The following is an 11,753-nucleotide window of genomic DNA, read 5'->3' as shown; positions in this document are numbered from 1 at the left end:
CCGGGTCCCTGGGGCCGCCCACTAGGGGCGGGCTGCGGTCAAGTCTCCCGCCAGTCCGCGGCCGCGCGCTGATTGGCTCCGGGGCGCCAGCGCCGGCTCCCGATTGGCCAGCGCGCTGGGTATAAATGCGGACCGCGCGGGAACCGGCTCCTGGTGGCTGGGCGGTGGCACCGGAGAGTCCCTGAGCTGCAAGCTTCCTGGAGGCGCCATGAGCTGCATCAACCTGCCCACCGTGCTGCCCGGCTCCCCCAGCAAGACCCGGGGGCAGATTCAGGTGCCGGCGCGGGGACTGGCTCCCAGCACTCGGGAGTGGGAGCGGGGTCGGGGTTGTGGTTGTGGCCATGGCCGGGCGTCCGTGCGCAGCGGGCCCCGAAGTGACCTTGCCTTCTCTCCTAGGTGATTCTAGGACCCATGTTTTCAGGAAAAAGGTAAGTAAGTCATGGCCTCGCGGGGACCACCTTCTCCCCCATCCCTACCCTCCGGGGGGCCCGTCCTCCTCCCCTGCCGCCCCTCTCAGACAGCACCCCCAGGACAGCCCCCACTGCCGGACGGCGCGTTCCCGCCCGGGATGCCGCTCCTCCCTGGGATCTGGTCCCGGAGCAGGCGCTCCTTCACTGCCCGCCCAGCTCAGACCCTTCCATTAGGGTCGTTCGCCACCGCTCCTTCCTGCGGCTGGGTACAGCTGCTGAGGGTTTAGCCTCTCACTAAAGCCTGTTCACCCTACAGTGTGGGCACCCCTCCTTCCGGTGTGACTGTTTCCTCCGGTACTTTACACACTAAGGAGTCAGACCAGGGCCCCTTTGCTCCCCTGATGTGACAGGACCGTCATCTGACCTAGGCAGGGCTAGTGAGCCCCCTAAGTAACGCCCTCCGCCCTGGGGGATCACTCCAGTGCAAACCTGTTGCCCTCCGTGGTGAGGCTAAGGTGGGCCCTGAGACCCAGAGGCAAAGTGCTTTTTCTCTTGCACAAAAAGATTTAGTGAAGTCAATTCAGACTATGTGAAGGCCTCTGGGATGAGACTACTTTGGAATGCAATCTGGGGCCTTTGCCTCTGCCCACCCCACCAGATCCCTGAGATACTTGTTCCTTCATCCCATCCCTGGACCACCTGGGGGTCATTCCTTGCCGCCCTCCCCAAGGAGAACACTTCCCGGTCCAGCACACCTTTATCATTCCGTTATTCCCAGGCTCTCTAGTGACTTAAAGCTCTCGTTGGCATCCCTCTCAGGCCTAGACTGTGAACTCCCAGAGCACGGGCCCTCTGTCCTCACTGGTCTTTCTGTCCATTGGTGGGTCTCAGGCTGTAGACCCCTAGAAGGTGGTGGGGTGCCCTGCTTGTGCCGAGGGGGTCTTCCTTGCCCACTCTTTACACCGTGGGCCTCACGGAGTGCTCTGCTCTTGCAGTACTGAGCTGATGAGACGGGTCCGTCGCTTCCAGATTGCCCAGTACAAGTGCTTGGTGATCAAGTATGCCAAAGATACTAGGTACAGCAGCAGCTTCTCCACGCATGACCGGTGAGTCCCTGCTCTCTTCTGTCCTGTCGCAGGACCTCCCCTGGAAACCTGGTGAAAATTCCCAAGGGCCTAGAACATACTGTCAGAGCTGTCTTTAGCGGGAATGGTTAGTGATGCCGATGCCCGGGGCACCTGGGTGGCTCAGTCGTTAAGCGTCTGCCTTCGGCTCAGGTCATGCTCCCGGGGTCCTGGGGAGCAGGGAGTCCACGTCTCCCTCTGCCCCTCCCCCCCACTCGTGTGCTCCCTCTTCCAAATAAATAAATAAAATCTTAAAAAAAAAAAAAAAATGAAGTACCAGCCCCTCAGAAGGCTAGTTGAGGAGCAGGAAAAATGAACACAGGAAAAAAAAACACATTGTAGAAAAACAGACCCTGTTTAAAAAGACAGAGGACAGAGAATAGGATCCCCCTTCAGAAATGGCCCTGGGTGTGGGGGCAGGTTGGGGTGGAAGCTTCCCACACTTGGCCTTTGGCTTTCAAACGCTTCTGGATAATATTCTCCCCGTTGGGCACACAGGGCAACAAAGGTATGACCTTAGATTTGAGTCTTGGCTCTGCCAGTTAATAGCTCTGTGATCATGGCGAAATCCTTCGATCTGCCGGAAGAGCCAAGTGGATTGAGTTCTTCTCTGGCCGTGTTGGCTGGAGTCCTAGGCTTATCTCTGCTGGGACACACAGGGCTGAGTCTGGTGCTCATGCTCTGCCCAGGACCACGGTGGACTTTCCGGGGCACTTTTGCCTTGTGTGGGCCCCTTCCTCCATAAAAAGAAAGAAGTAAAAAATTATATTTTATGACAGCATTGATAGAAAGACAGCTAGAATGCAGCCTGAGTTGTAGTTATGTGTGTTCTTTTTCTCATTTAAAAAAGAAATTAAAGCATTTCTCCTGCCCCGGCCCACACTGAACAGAAGTGGAGCCTTTGAGTCTCCGTTAAGCTTTGTATCGCGCATTGCCAATTTCTAGTCCAGCGCATCAAGGGAAATAACTTGTGTTGAATGACTGCTTTTCTGAACACGGGCCTTTACTCTCCCCAAATGCCTCCCACAGGCATTAACTGCAAGCTCCAGCCCAACAGTGCAGTGTGCTTTGGGGGTAGGGTGGTCACGGGAGCTAGCCCCTGGCCCCTGCATCCAGGTTTCCGCTCCCTTGCCTTGTTCACGCGCTGGCTTTCTCTCCCCAGGAACACCATGGAGGCGCTACCAGCCTGCCTGCTCCGGGACGTGGCCCAGGAGGCCCTGGGTGTGGCTGTCATAGGCATCGACGAAGGGCAGTTTGTAAGTTGGCTTGTCCTGGCATTCTGCCTACGAACTCCCAGTCTGTCCTCCTTTCCCCTGTGCTGGTTTGGAAGGTATTTTGTTCTATCTCTGATCTTTTAGTAGGCAACGCTAACTTGCTCCAACTGGTGTCTGAATACCCTTTGGATTCCCTGTACTGCTTTCCATGTTTTTTTTTTTAAAGATTTTATTTTATTTTATTTTTTAAAAAGATTTTATTTATTTGACAGAGAGAGACACAGCGAGGGAGGGAACATAAGCAGGGGGAGTGGGAGAGGGAGAAGCAGGCTTCCCGCTGAGCAGGGAGCCCAAGGCGGGGCTCGATCCCAGGACCCTGGGACCATGACCTGAGCCGAAGGCAGATGCTTAACGACTGAGCCACCCAGGTGCCCCTGCTTTTCATGTTTTAAGGGATTTATTTTACCTTCTTAAAAAATATATATAATAAAAAAAAAAAAGGCAGAGGGGTCGGGGTGCCTGGGTGGCTTAATCATTTGAGCCTCTGACTCTTGATTTTGGCTCAGGTCATGATCTCAGGGTCATGAGATCGAGCCCTATGTTGGGCTGCACTGAGTGTGGAGACTGCTTAAGATTCTCTCTCTCCCTCACTTCCCCCCTAAGGGGGGAAAAAATAATATATATATATATATATATATATTTACAGTGAACAACAACAACAAAATTAAGTTTCTTGGGGTGCCTGGCCAGCTCAGTCTGTAGAGCATATGATTCCTGATCTCGGGGGCATGAATTCAAGTCAATTTCTCAACGCTGGTACCTAAGCAATGTTCTGTTTGCCTCCCTGTTGCTTCTGGCTTGTTCGTTACGGATTTGTTTCTCCTCTTGCAAAGTACATCCTTTAGTAGTTCTTACAGCTCAGGACGTTTTGGTGGGAAGCTTTCTGAGTCTTGGTAGGAAAATGTCTTTATTTTGTCCTGTACGTTAAGCAGGGTGGCAGAAGGGGTAGCTTGATGATGGTTTTTCCCTGTGGCTTTGGAAAAGCAGCATCCCTTCCTGCTGCTAAGGAGAAGGCTGCCCTCAGTCTTTGGCGGCCTTCCTGAGCAGGTGACTGGGTGACGGGTTTGCTCTCGGAAGAGTGTGTCCTGGGAGGTTCTCTGCTGAGTTTGGTGTCTGGTGTGCTTTTCACATTTGAGTTCTGGTGCCTTTGTGCCTGGAGGGGAGATGCCATTATCACTCCGAATCTCCCCCCGCCCCCCCACATCCAGCCGGTGTCCTGGGAACGTCTCCCAAAGTGTGTGTGGTTTCAGAGACTATTTTTCATTTGGGATTTCGGTTAGTTCTTTTCATGTAACTCCCGCTCTAATTCACGTATCCCTGTTTCTGTTTATGGATGTACCGTTTGTTTTAACTGTTGCTGTTCCTTCCCTTGTCTTTCTGGAAATCTTGTGTTAAAGGCCTTTCCGGCTCAGTCTTTCCTTTCTTCAGGAGTGCACTCTGGCTGAGTCTGCGGGTTGTCCTTTGTGGCCTTGGTTTCCCTCCTGGGCTTCGGGGTGTTTTGTTGCTGTGAGTGCATCTAATGAACGAAGTATAACTCCCTCCCCATGGGGCTTACTTCAGGTCTCAGGAGTGGTATGGGTGCCCTCACCTCTACCCGGGACCGTCGTGAGGGTGACGTGAGCTGCTGTAACAGACAAGCCCAAGGTTTCAGTAGCTGAAAACGCTAGAACTTTATTCTGAGTCAGTGGCGGGGAGGCCTGGCGACGCAGCTTCTCAGATGGCCCCGGGTGGGCGCATCCGGAGAACAGAATCGGGAAAATGTGGAGGGTCCCCGGTGCGGGGTGGCATATCTCTAGAAGTTGCAGGCGTCGCTTCTGCTGCCCTTCTGACCATTGGAATTTGGGCACATGGTCCCCTTTACTGTATTTTACTCACCTCTATGCCCTGAAATTCTTTTGTGTGTGTGTTTGGTGAGTGGTTATTCATTGCTGCAGGGAGAACCCACACTGGGACCCGGGGGCATCTCACTGAGGGCCTGGAGAGGGCTTGCTTATTAGGATTGGGGCCTGTGGGGCTCATTCTAGGGAGGATTTTAGGAGTTTGGCTTAGCTCTTGATCCAGTGCCCTCAGGAAGGGGGGTGACCGTGACCGGCATCCTAAAGCTGCTCTCTAGGGAGGGGGGACCAGGAGGCTGAAGCCGAGTTGGTAAAGCAGGAACGGTCACTCGTGTTGACCAGGACAGGGGAGTGTGTGGTCCCTTATAGTCTGTGCCCAGACAGGACTACCCGTTGTGCTCATGGAGTGGCCTTGCCTGATGCTCATGCTCCGTGAAATTAATTACGTGCCACGTGATAACACCAGGGCCCAGCTGTGAGTGCCAGGCTAGCCCCTGCAGCTGGGGCGGCTCTTGTCTTTTCACAACCCAGAAAAACAAATAAAAAACCCATTACACGTTGGTTCTACATCTGTCTAGTCTTTATAGGCATATATTTTTATTTTTTTATGATTATTATTTTTTAAAGGTTTTATTTATTTATTTGACAGAGACAGCGAGAGAGGGAACACAAGCAGGGGGAGTGGGAGAGGGAGAAGCAGGCTTCCCGCTGAGCAGGGAGCCTGACGTGGGGCTCGATCCCAGGACCCTGGGATCATTACCTGAGCCGAAGGCAGACGCTTAATGACTGAGCCACCCAGGCGCCCCTAGGCATACATTTTTAAAGAGAGGGGGCTCCTATCACGCTGTGTGGCTGTTTACCCGTGTCAGCAAATGTTCCCGTCTGCAAGGATGTACCCATCCTTACAAATGCTTACAAATGTACCCTATTGTACTTATGCTGGCCCCCTGGCACGTGCCATTTAAAGGCTGTGATGGGGCGCCTGGGTGGCTCAGTCATTAGCGGCTACCTTTGACTCAGGTCCTGATCCCAGGGTCCTGGGATCGAGCCCCGCATCGGGCTCCCTGCTCAGCGGGAAGCCTGCTTCTCCCTCTGCCACTCCCCCTGCTTGTGTTCCTGCTCTCGCTGTCTCTGTCTTTGTCAAATAAATAAATAAAATCTTTAAAAAAAAAAAGAATTCCTATTAAAAAAATAATAAAGGCTGTGATGGACATCTTGGGTTGCTGTCTGATATATTGGGATTTATCTGCTAAGTGGAATTGCTGGTCAAGGGGTCAATCCCATTCATCCATTCATTTATCGGTACTTTCTGGGCTTGTGCCCCATGCCAGCCGTGTCCTCGGTGCTGGGGATTCAGCCAGAGGCTCCACCCCATGAGCTCACATTCTAGTCCAGGGAGAGAATGACGTTATAGGTCAGGTGGAGACACCTGGACGGGAAGGCACTGTCGGGGACAGAGCTAAGGTGGGGTAGTCCGAAAGGGGCCTGTGGGAGAGCCAGGGAGCGAGCTGCTGGCCGGCTGGGTGTGTCTTGGGTGGGAGGGAAGTGCGTGGCTGCGGGCAGGCTCGGCCCCACGGATGGAGAGTGGACAGCAGGTGCAGAGGGCAGTGTGACCGCTGGGCCTTTGCAGAAAGCCCCAGGAGAGAGGAGTGAAGGGCAGGTGGCGGAGCGTGCCCACGCGAGCACACACATGCACACGCGTGCACACACACACCCGCACACCCAGTTCCGCTGCATTTCTCCTTTGTTGCTGCTGCCCATCTGTTTCTATGTTTATTGGCTTCTTGTATTTCTTGCTCCTTTTGTAAACTGCCTTGGAAGGGCTTCCGCTCCTTTTTCTCTTGGTCTGTCTGTCCTCCAGTGCACGTGAAGTGGCCGGCACCGCTCTGTCACGTGCTGTAACGACGTCTTCCCTGTTTGCCTTTGAGTTCCGTCTGTGGCGTTTCATTTCGTGTTTTACCATCCACGGTTGAACGTTTTAGTTTGTCCCGTCCTTTGTGGCCTTTGCCCTTGCGAGGCTGGCGTGTCTGCCAGGAAGCGAGGCCCCAGCCGGGGCAGAGCCGGGGTCACTGGGCCGGGATCACGAGCCAGGCGGCTCTTGGCAGGAAGATGACGGAGGTGCAGATCCTCCACTCGGAGGCTTCCTAATCTCTGCTCTGGGTTCCTTCCCCTCCATCAAAACTCCTTTAGGAAGCGGCTCGCTGCTGGTCGCCCGGGGGTGTGGAACGGGCAGCTGGACGCCAGTGAGGACCCTCTGCTGGTACTTTCCTACCCAGATCCCATGTTGGAACTACTTGTTCCACCAAGAAAACCCGATATTTGCTAAGCGCTTGGAAGTTCTATTTTATTTTATTTTATTTTTGTTTATTTTTTAAAGTTTTTATTTATTTAAGTAATCTCTATACCCAACATGGGGCTCAAACTCATGACCCTGAGATCAAGAGTTGCACGCTCTGGGGCGCCTGGGTGGCTCAGTCATTGGGCGTCTGCCTTCGGCTCGGGTCGTGGTCCTGGGGTCCTGGGATCGAGCCCCGCATCGGGCTCCCTGCTCGGCGGGAAGCCTGCCTCTCCCTCTGCTGCTCCCCCTGCTTGTGCTCTCTGTCTGTCCCTCTCTCTGTCAAATAAATAAAGAAAATATTAAAAAAAAAAAAAAGAGTTGCGCGCTCTTCTGACTGAGCCAGCTGGGTGCCCTGAAGTCCTAGTTTATTTTATTTCTTTTCTTTTTCTTTTTTTTAAGATTTTATTTATTTATTTGAGAGAGAGAGTGCACAGGCAGGGGGAGCCGCAGAGGGAGAAACAGGCTCCCCGTTGAGCAGAGAGCCCCACGCGGGCCTTAGTTCCATGACCCCAGGATCATGAAGGTAGCTGAAGGTAGATGCTTAACTGACTGAGCCACCCAGTCGCCCCTATTTATTTTATTTTCTTTATATTTTTTTTATTTATTTATTTGAGAGAGAGAGAGGGAGAGTGTGTGTGGGAGTAGGGAGAGGGGCAGAGGGAGAGGGAAGCCGACTTCCTGCTGAGCATGGAGCCCAATGTGGGGCTCCCAGGGGTTCTTGATTTCCTGACCGGGAGATCATGACCTGAGCCGAAACCAAGAGTCGGAGGCTTAACCCACTGCACCACCCGGTGTCCCCCTGAAGTTCTGTTCTAAGTGTGACCTGCATTCTCTGCCTAGGGCTGCTGTAACGAGTAGCACAGACCGGGCAGCTTACACAGCAGGAATTGATTCTCTCCCAATTCTTGAGGCTGGAAGCCCGAAATCAGGGTGTGGGCAGGCTCATTTCCTTGTGAGGGCCAGGATGGGGAACATTCCAGGCCTCTCCCCTTGGCTTGTAGATGGCCATCCTCCCTCTGTGTCTCCATCCAAATGCCCCCTTCTTGTAAGGACACCAGTCATATGATATTGGGGCTCACCCTGCTGACCTCACTTTAATGGGGTGGCATCTGGGAAGACCCTATCTCCAAATGAGGTCATGTTCTGAGGTATTGGGGGTTAGGGTTTCAGCGTGAATGTGGGGGGTGGGAAGGGACACAGGTCAACCCATAACCAAAACTCACAGCAATAAAAATAAATGTCCAAAAAAAAAAAAAAGTGTCAATTACGAGCTTCCCAGTGGGCGCTCTGCAGTGTGCTGGCCATGTGCACAGCGCTGTCCTTATCTTGGAGGCCTCAGGAACCCCTGCTGGGGACCCCTTCCCAGGGAGGTGGCATGTGACCAGGGGATGAAGTGAGCTCTTTGAATGTTGGCATCGGCGCAGTGGGCGGGAGGGGGGCAAAGACCCTCCTTGGGCCCCTAAACCTGGGTGTGGAAGGACCAGTGTCCTGACATTATGCCTCCATGTGGTGGGTGAGGCACAGAGATGCTTATCTCTGTGCGGTTTTGCCCCTGCCCCACCCCCCCAGGGATTATTTGGTAACGTCTGGAAACCATTTTCTTTGTGACAACTTAGGGAGGGGGTGTTTACTGGCCGAGAGCCCCTTGCAGGATGGGAGCTGCATTTCTGTGACCCGCAATGGGTGTGCGAACATGCCAGAGTCGGGGTGGGTGGGGTGGGGGGTGCTTCTGTGCTCGGGCCTGGCCAGCCCTGCAGAGGGTAGTCGGATTTGGCTGCAGCTGAATCCTACTCGAATTGCTCTTGGTTTTCCTAGCCACCTTCACGGACCTTGTCTTGCTAACTGTCCAGGTCTCCATAACCTCACACCTCAATAAATGGGCCAAGCCAGGCTTGAACGGCTTGGGGAGAGACCCGCTGCCCCAAGACAAGAACGTGCCTGTTCACACAACTCAAAGACCAATTCACATAGACAAACGCAGTCCACTGGAAGCAGTATGATTGAGCAGTGAAAACTCACAGAGGCTCTGCAGAAGTAGCATCCTCACCCTGGGCCACTTAGAATGACAGCTGATTTACCAAGTAAACGCAGGGCCCACTGTGTCATCCTACTCTGTAACTGGCTGGCAGAACCCAGGCCCCTCTCGAGGAATCAGAGGGCATATCATCTGTTCACTATTTGAGTGCCTTGGATCCATGAGCAACACCGGGGGCGTTCCTTGCCATTTCTTAGGCTCAGAAACATTAAATCCTTGCCAAGGTCACAGTCATGGGTTCAACCAGAGCACGGTTCAAGGCAGGCAGCCCTCTGGCCCGAGCTTTTGGCCACCGCGGTATTAGGTCACCTCCAGCTGGGTTGCATGATCTAGTGATGGGTCCGATGTGCTCGGGCCTGGAGTGCACCTGTTCTGTGTGGAGAGCCAGCGATGGTTAGGGGACGAGGGTGGTTGTGGATGTGCGTGGCTGTGCAAAGTGGGGGTGAGCACAGACACTGGTCTCCTGGTCTTGGGCGCTGGCAAGAGGGCTGGGGTCACCCTGTTCTCATGCTCCACACTGATGGGTGGCAGTGTGTCTGTGGCTCCCGGAAGCTGCTGCTCTGGGTGGAAGCTCACTGACGTTCCCCCCACCCCTGCCCCCTTCCAGTTCCCAGACATCGTGGAGTTCAGCGAGACTATGGCCAACGCTGGGAAGACCGTGATTGTGGCCGCGCTGGATGGGACCTTCCAGAGGAAGGTGAGGCATCTGATACAGGCTTTGGAGGGGATCTGGAGGGAGGGAAGGGCCTGGGAAGGACAGGGGCAGCCCTGCGAGCCTCTTCTCTCAATGCAGTGCTACCTGGATGACCCGGGCTTGACACCTGGGGGCGCTTTGAGCCGGGCTGTGTCCTAGCCCGGGCACTCAGATGAGCCAGACCCAGCTCCCTGGCTTGCCTGGGAGTCCATCCAAGGATTCCAAGGAAAAACCCACCTGGCCAGGTAGATGTGCTCACCTGCTGTCTTTCCCTGGGAGTGCAGGCATTCGGGAGCATCCTGAACCTGGTGCCCCTGGCGGAGAGCGTGGTGAAGCTGACAGCGGTGTGCATGGAGTGCTTCCGGGAGGCCGCCTACACCAAGCGGCTAGGCTCGGAGAAAGAGGTAGCCCCCACCTGCCTGCTCCGGGGCGGGGGGTGGGGTGAGGCCCGGAGGCGCTGTGCCCCCTCTCAGTCCAGGCCCTTTGCGTCCCGTGGCCAGGTCGAGGTGATTGGAGGAGCAGACAAATACCACTCCGTGTGCCGCCTCTGCTACTTCAAGAAGGCCTCGGGTCTGCCCGCCGCGCCGGACGGCCAGGAGAACAAGGAGAACTGCCCGGTGCCGGTGCCGGGAAAGCCCGGAGAGGCGGCGGGAGCCCGGAAGCTGTTTGCTCCCCATCAGATCCTGCAGTGCAGCCCTGCCAACTGAGGCTCCCCGTCCCGCGGCCGCCCCCTGCCGGCCGGCCGGCCGCCGCGCAGCCTTCCCCCAGGAGGAAGTGGGGGTGGGGCGAAGGTGGGACTTTCTGCCTCCCGCGGTGCAGGTCCTGGGCTGGTGGTCTGCACATCCCGTTTCCCCCTTTCCTGGTTCCTTTCCCGGCTGCTGGTCCACTCGTGAGCTCAGGGTCTGGCTACCGCAGTCACCGCCCCCTCCTGTGGGGTGAGGGGCAGAACCACACGCTGGCGACATCGGCGCCCATGGCTTCTTCCCCCTTGTGGCTTTCGCTGTTGAGTTTCTGTTCTCACTGGGAAGTCCGAGCGCCGGTACCTCCGGCTCAGACCGAGCCTCGGCCCACGCAGAGGTTTCTGTCTCTGCTTGGGACTGACTCCTGGCCCCCAAGGGTGGCTGGACTGATGGCCTCCTGCTTCCTACACTCCGGTGATCATTTTCTCCAGAATTACAGCTTCTCTCACATGGGAGACACTTACCCAGCTGGGGTTCAGGTCCCAGGGACTTAATCTTTTAAAGTGTGTGTGTGGGGGGGGTGATTAGGAGCAGAGGTGGCTAGGGTTAGGGTCTATGATTCTGTTGTAGCGTGTGAATTAGTAACTAATATTAAAATTTACTGGTTGGTGAAAGCACATTTGTCTTTTTTTTCTGTAAGATTTTATTTTTGAGAGAGCACAAGCGGGAGGAGGGGCAGAGGGAGAGGGACAGGCAGATTCCCCGCTGAGCGGGGAGCCTGATCCCAGGGACACTGAGATATGACCTGAGCAGAAGTCAGACACTTAACTGAGCCACCCAGGTGCCCCGAAAGCACATTTGTCTTTAACAGCCTGGGATGCCCTGGGTCTCACTCTAGACAGCTCTGATGTGACACAGGTGGGGATTTCTTTCCAGATCTTCTAGCACTACTAGTCTCTTAGCCACACCACTTTCACTGAGAAGCGACCATGAAGCGCGTCCTAGGAGGAACATTTGCTTACTCTTCTGTCTGGACGGGTTTCAGGACAAAATGGGTGGACGGAGGAGCCTGGGTCCCAGGATAGAAAGACAAGGCTATGGTCAGGTCTGCCAGCTGGGGCTGTGGGGTCAGGTTTTGTTTGTGAAATAGACACTTGATAGCTCAGGAGCCCAGAAGACTAGCTCAGCTGTACCTTGTAAAATGGGCTGTCAGCGGCTTGCATGGAAGCAAGAATCCGCTGGGGTGGGTGAGCCCCCGTCCGCCACGCCGGTGCAGATGGGATCAGGGTTCTGGGGTGGCCTCCCTGCCCTGGCTTGCCTCTCCCCTTTGTTCTACTCCAGCTTGCCGGTGACTGGTCCTGAG

General features: G+C 54.9%; 1 protein-coding gene across 2 annotated transcripts; it reads left to right on the top strand.

Annotated features, from left to right (window-relative positions):
• Positions 1-163: 163 nt before the first annotated feature.
• Positions 164-11,046, top strand: TK1 (thymidine kinase 1). 2 transcript variants are annotated; one of them, XM_032429855.1, is made up of 7 exons: positions 164-274; positions 397-428; positions 1,406-1,516; positions 2,697-2,790; positions 9,624-9,713; positions 9,995-10,114; positions 10,211-11,046. In XM_032429855.1, exons 1-7 carry the CDS (start codon positions 209-211, stop codon positions 10,415-10,417), a joined length of 720 nt encoding a protein of 239 aa, XP_032285746.1. In that variant the 5' UTR covers positions 164-208; the 3' UTR covers positions 10,418-11,046. The 2 variants fall into 2 exon arrangements, with proteins under 2 accessions (XP_032285746.1, XP_032285745.1); XM_032429854.1 differs by having other exon boundaries at positions 9,995-11,046.
• Positions 11,047-11,753: the final 707 nt, after the last annotated feature.

The sequence above is a fragment of the Phoca vitulina genome, unplaced genomic scaffold (genome assembly GCF_004348235.1).
Source record: "Phoca vitulina isolate PV1807 unplaced genomic scaffold, GSC_HSeal_1.0 scaffold41, whole genome shotgun sequence".
In the NCBI taxonomy this organism is placed as follows: domain Eukaryota; kingdom Metazoa; phylum Chordata; class Mammalia; order Carnivora; family Phocidae; genus Phoca; species Phoca vitulina.
This window is presented reverse-complemented; position numbering and strand designations above follow the sequence as displayed.

Excerpts from the sequence above, each read along its gene's own strand:
- TK1 (XM_032429854.1), top strand. The coding sequence starts at position 209 with ATGAGCTGCATCAACCTGCCCACCGTGCTGCCCGGCTCCCCCAGCAAG. Across the intron at positions 429-1,405 it reads CCCATGTTTTCAGGAAAAAG|TACTGAGCTGATGAGACGGG; the intron begins GTAAGTAAGTCA and ends CTGCTCTTGCAG. Across the intron at positions 9,714-9,994 it reads ATGGGACCTTCCAGAGGAAG|GCATTCGGGAGCATCCTGAA; the intron begins GTGAGGCATCTG and ends CTGGGAGTGCAG.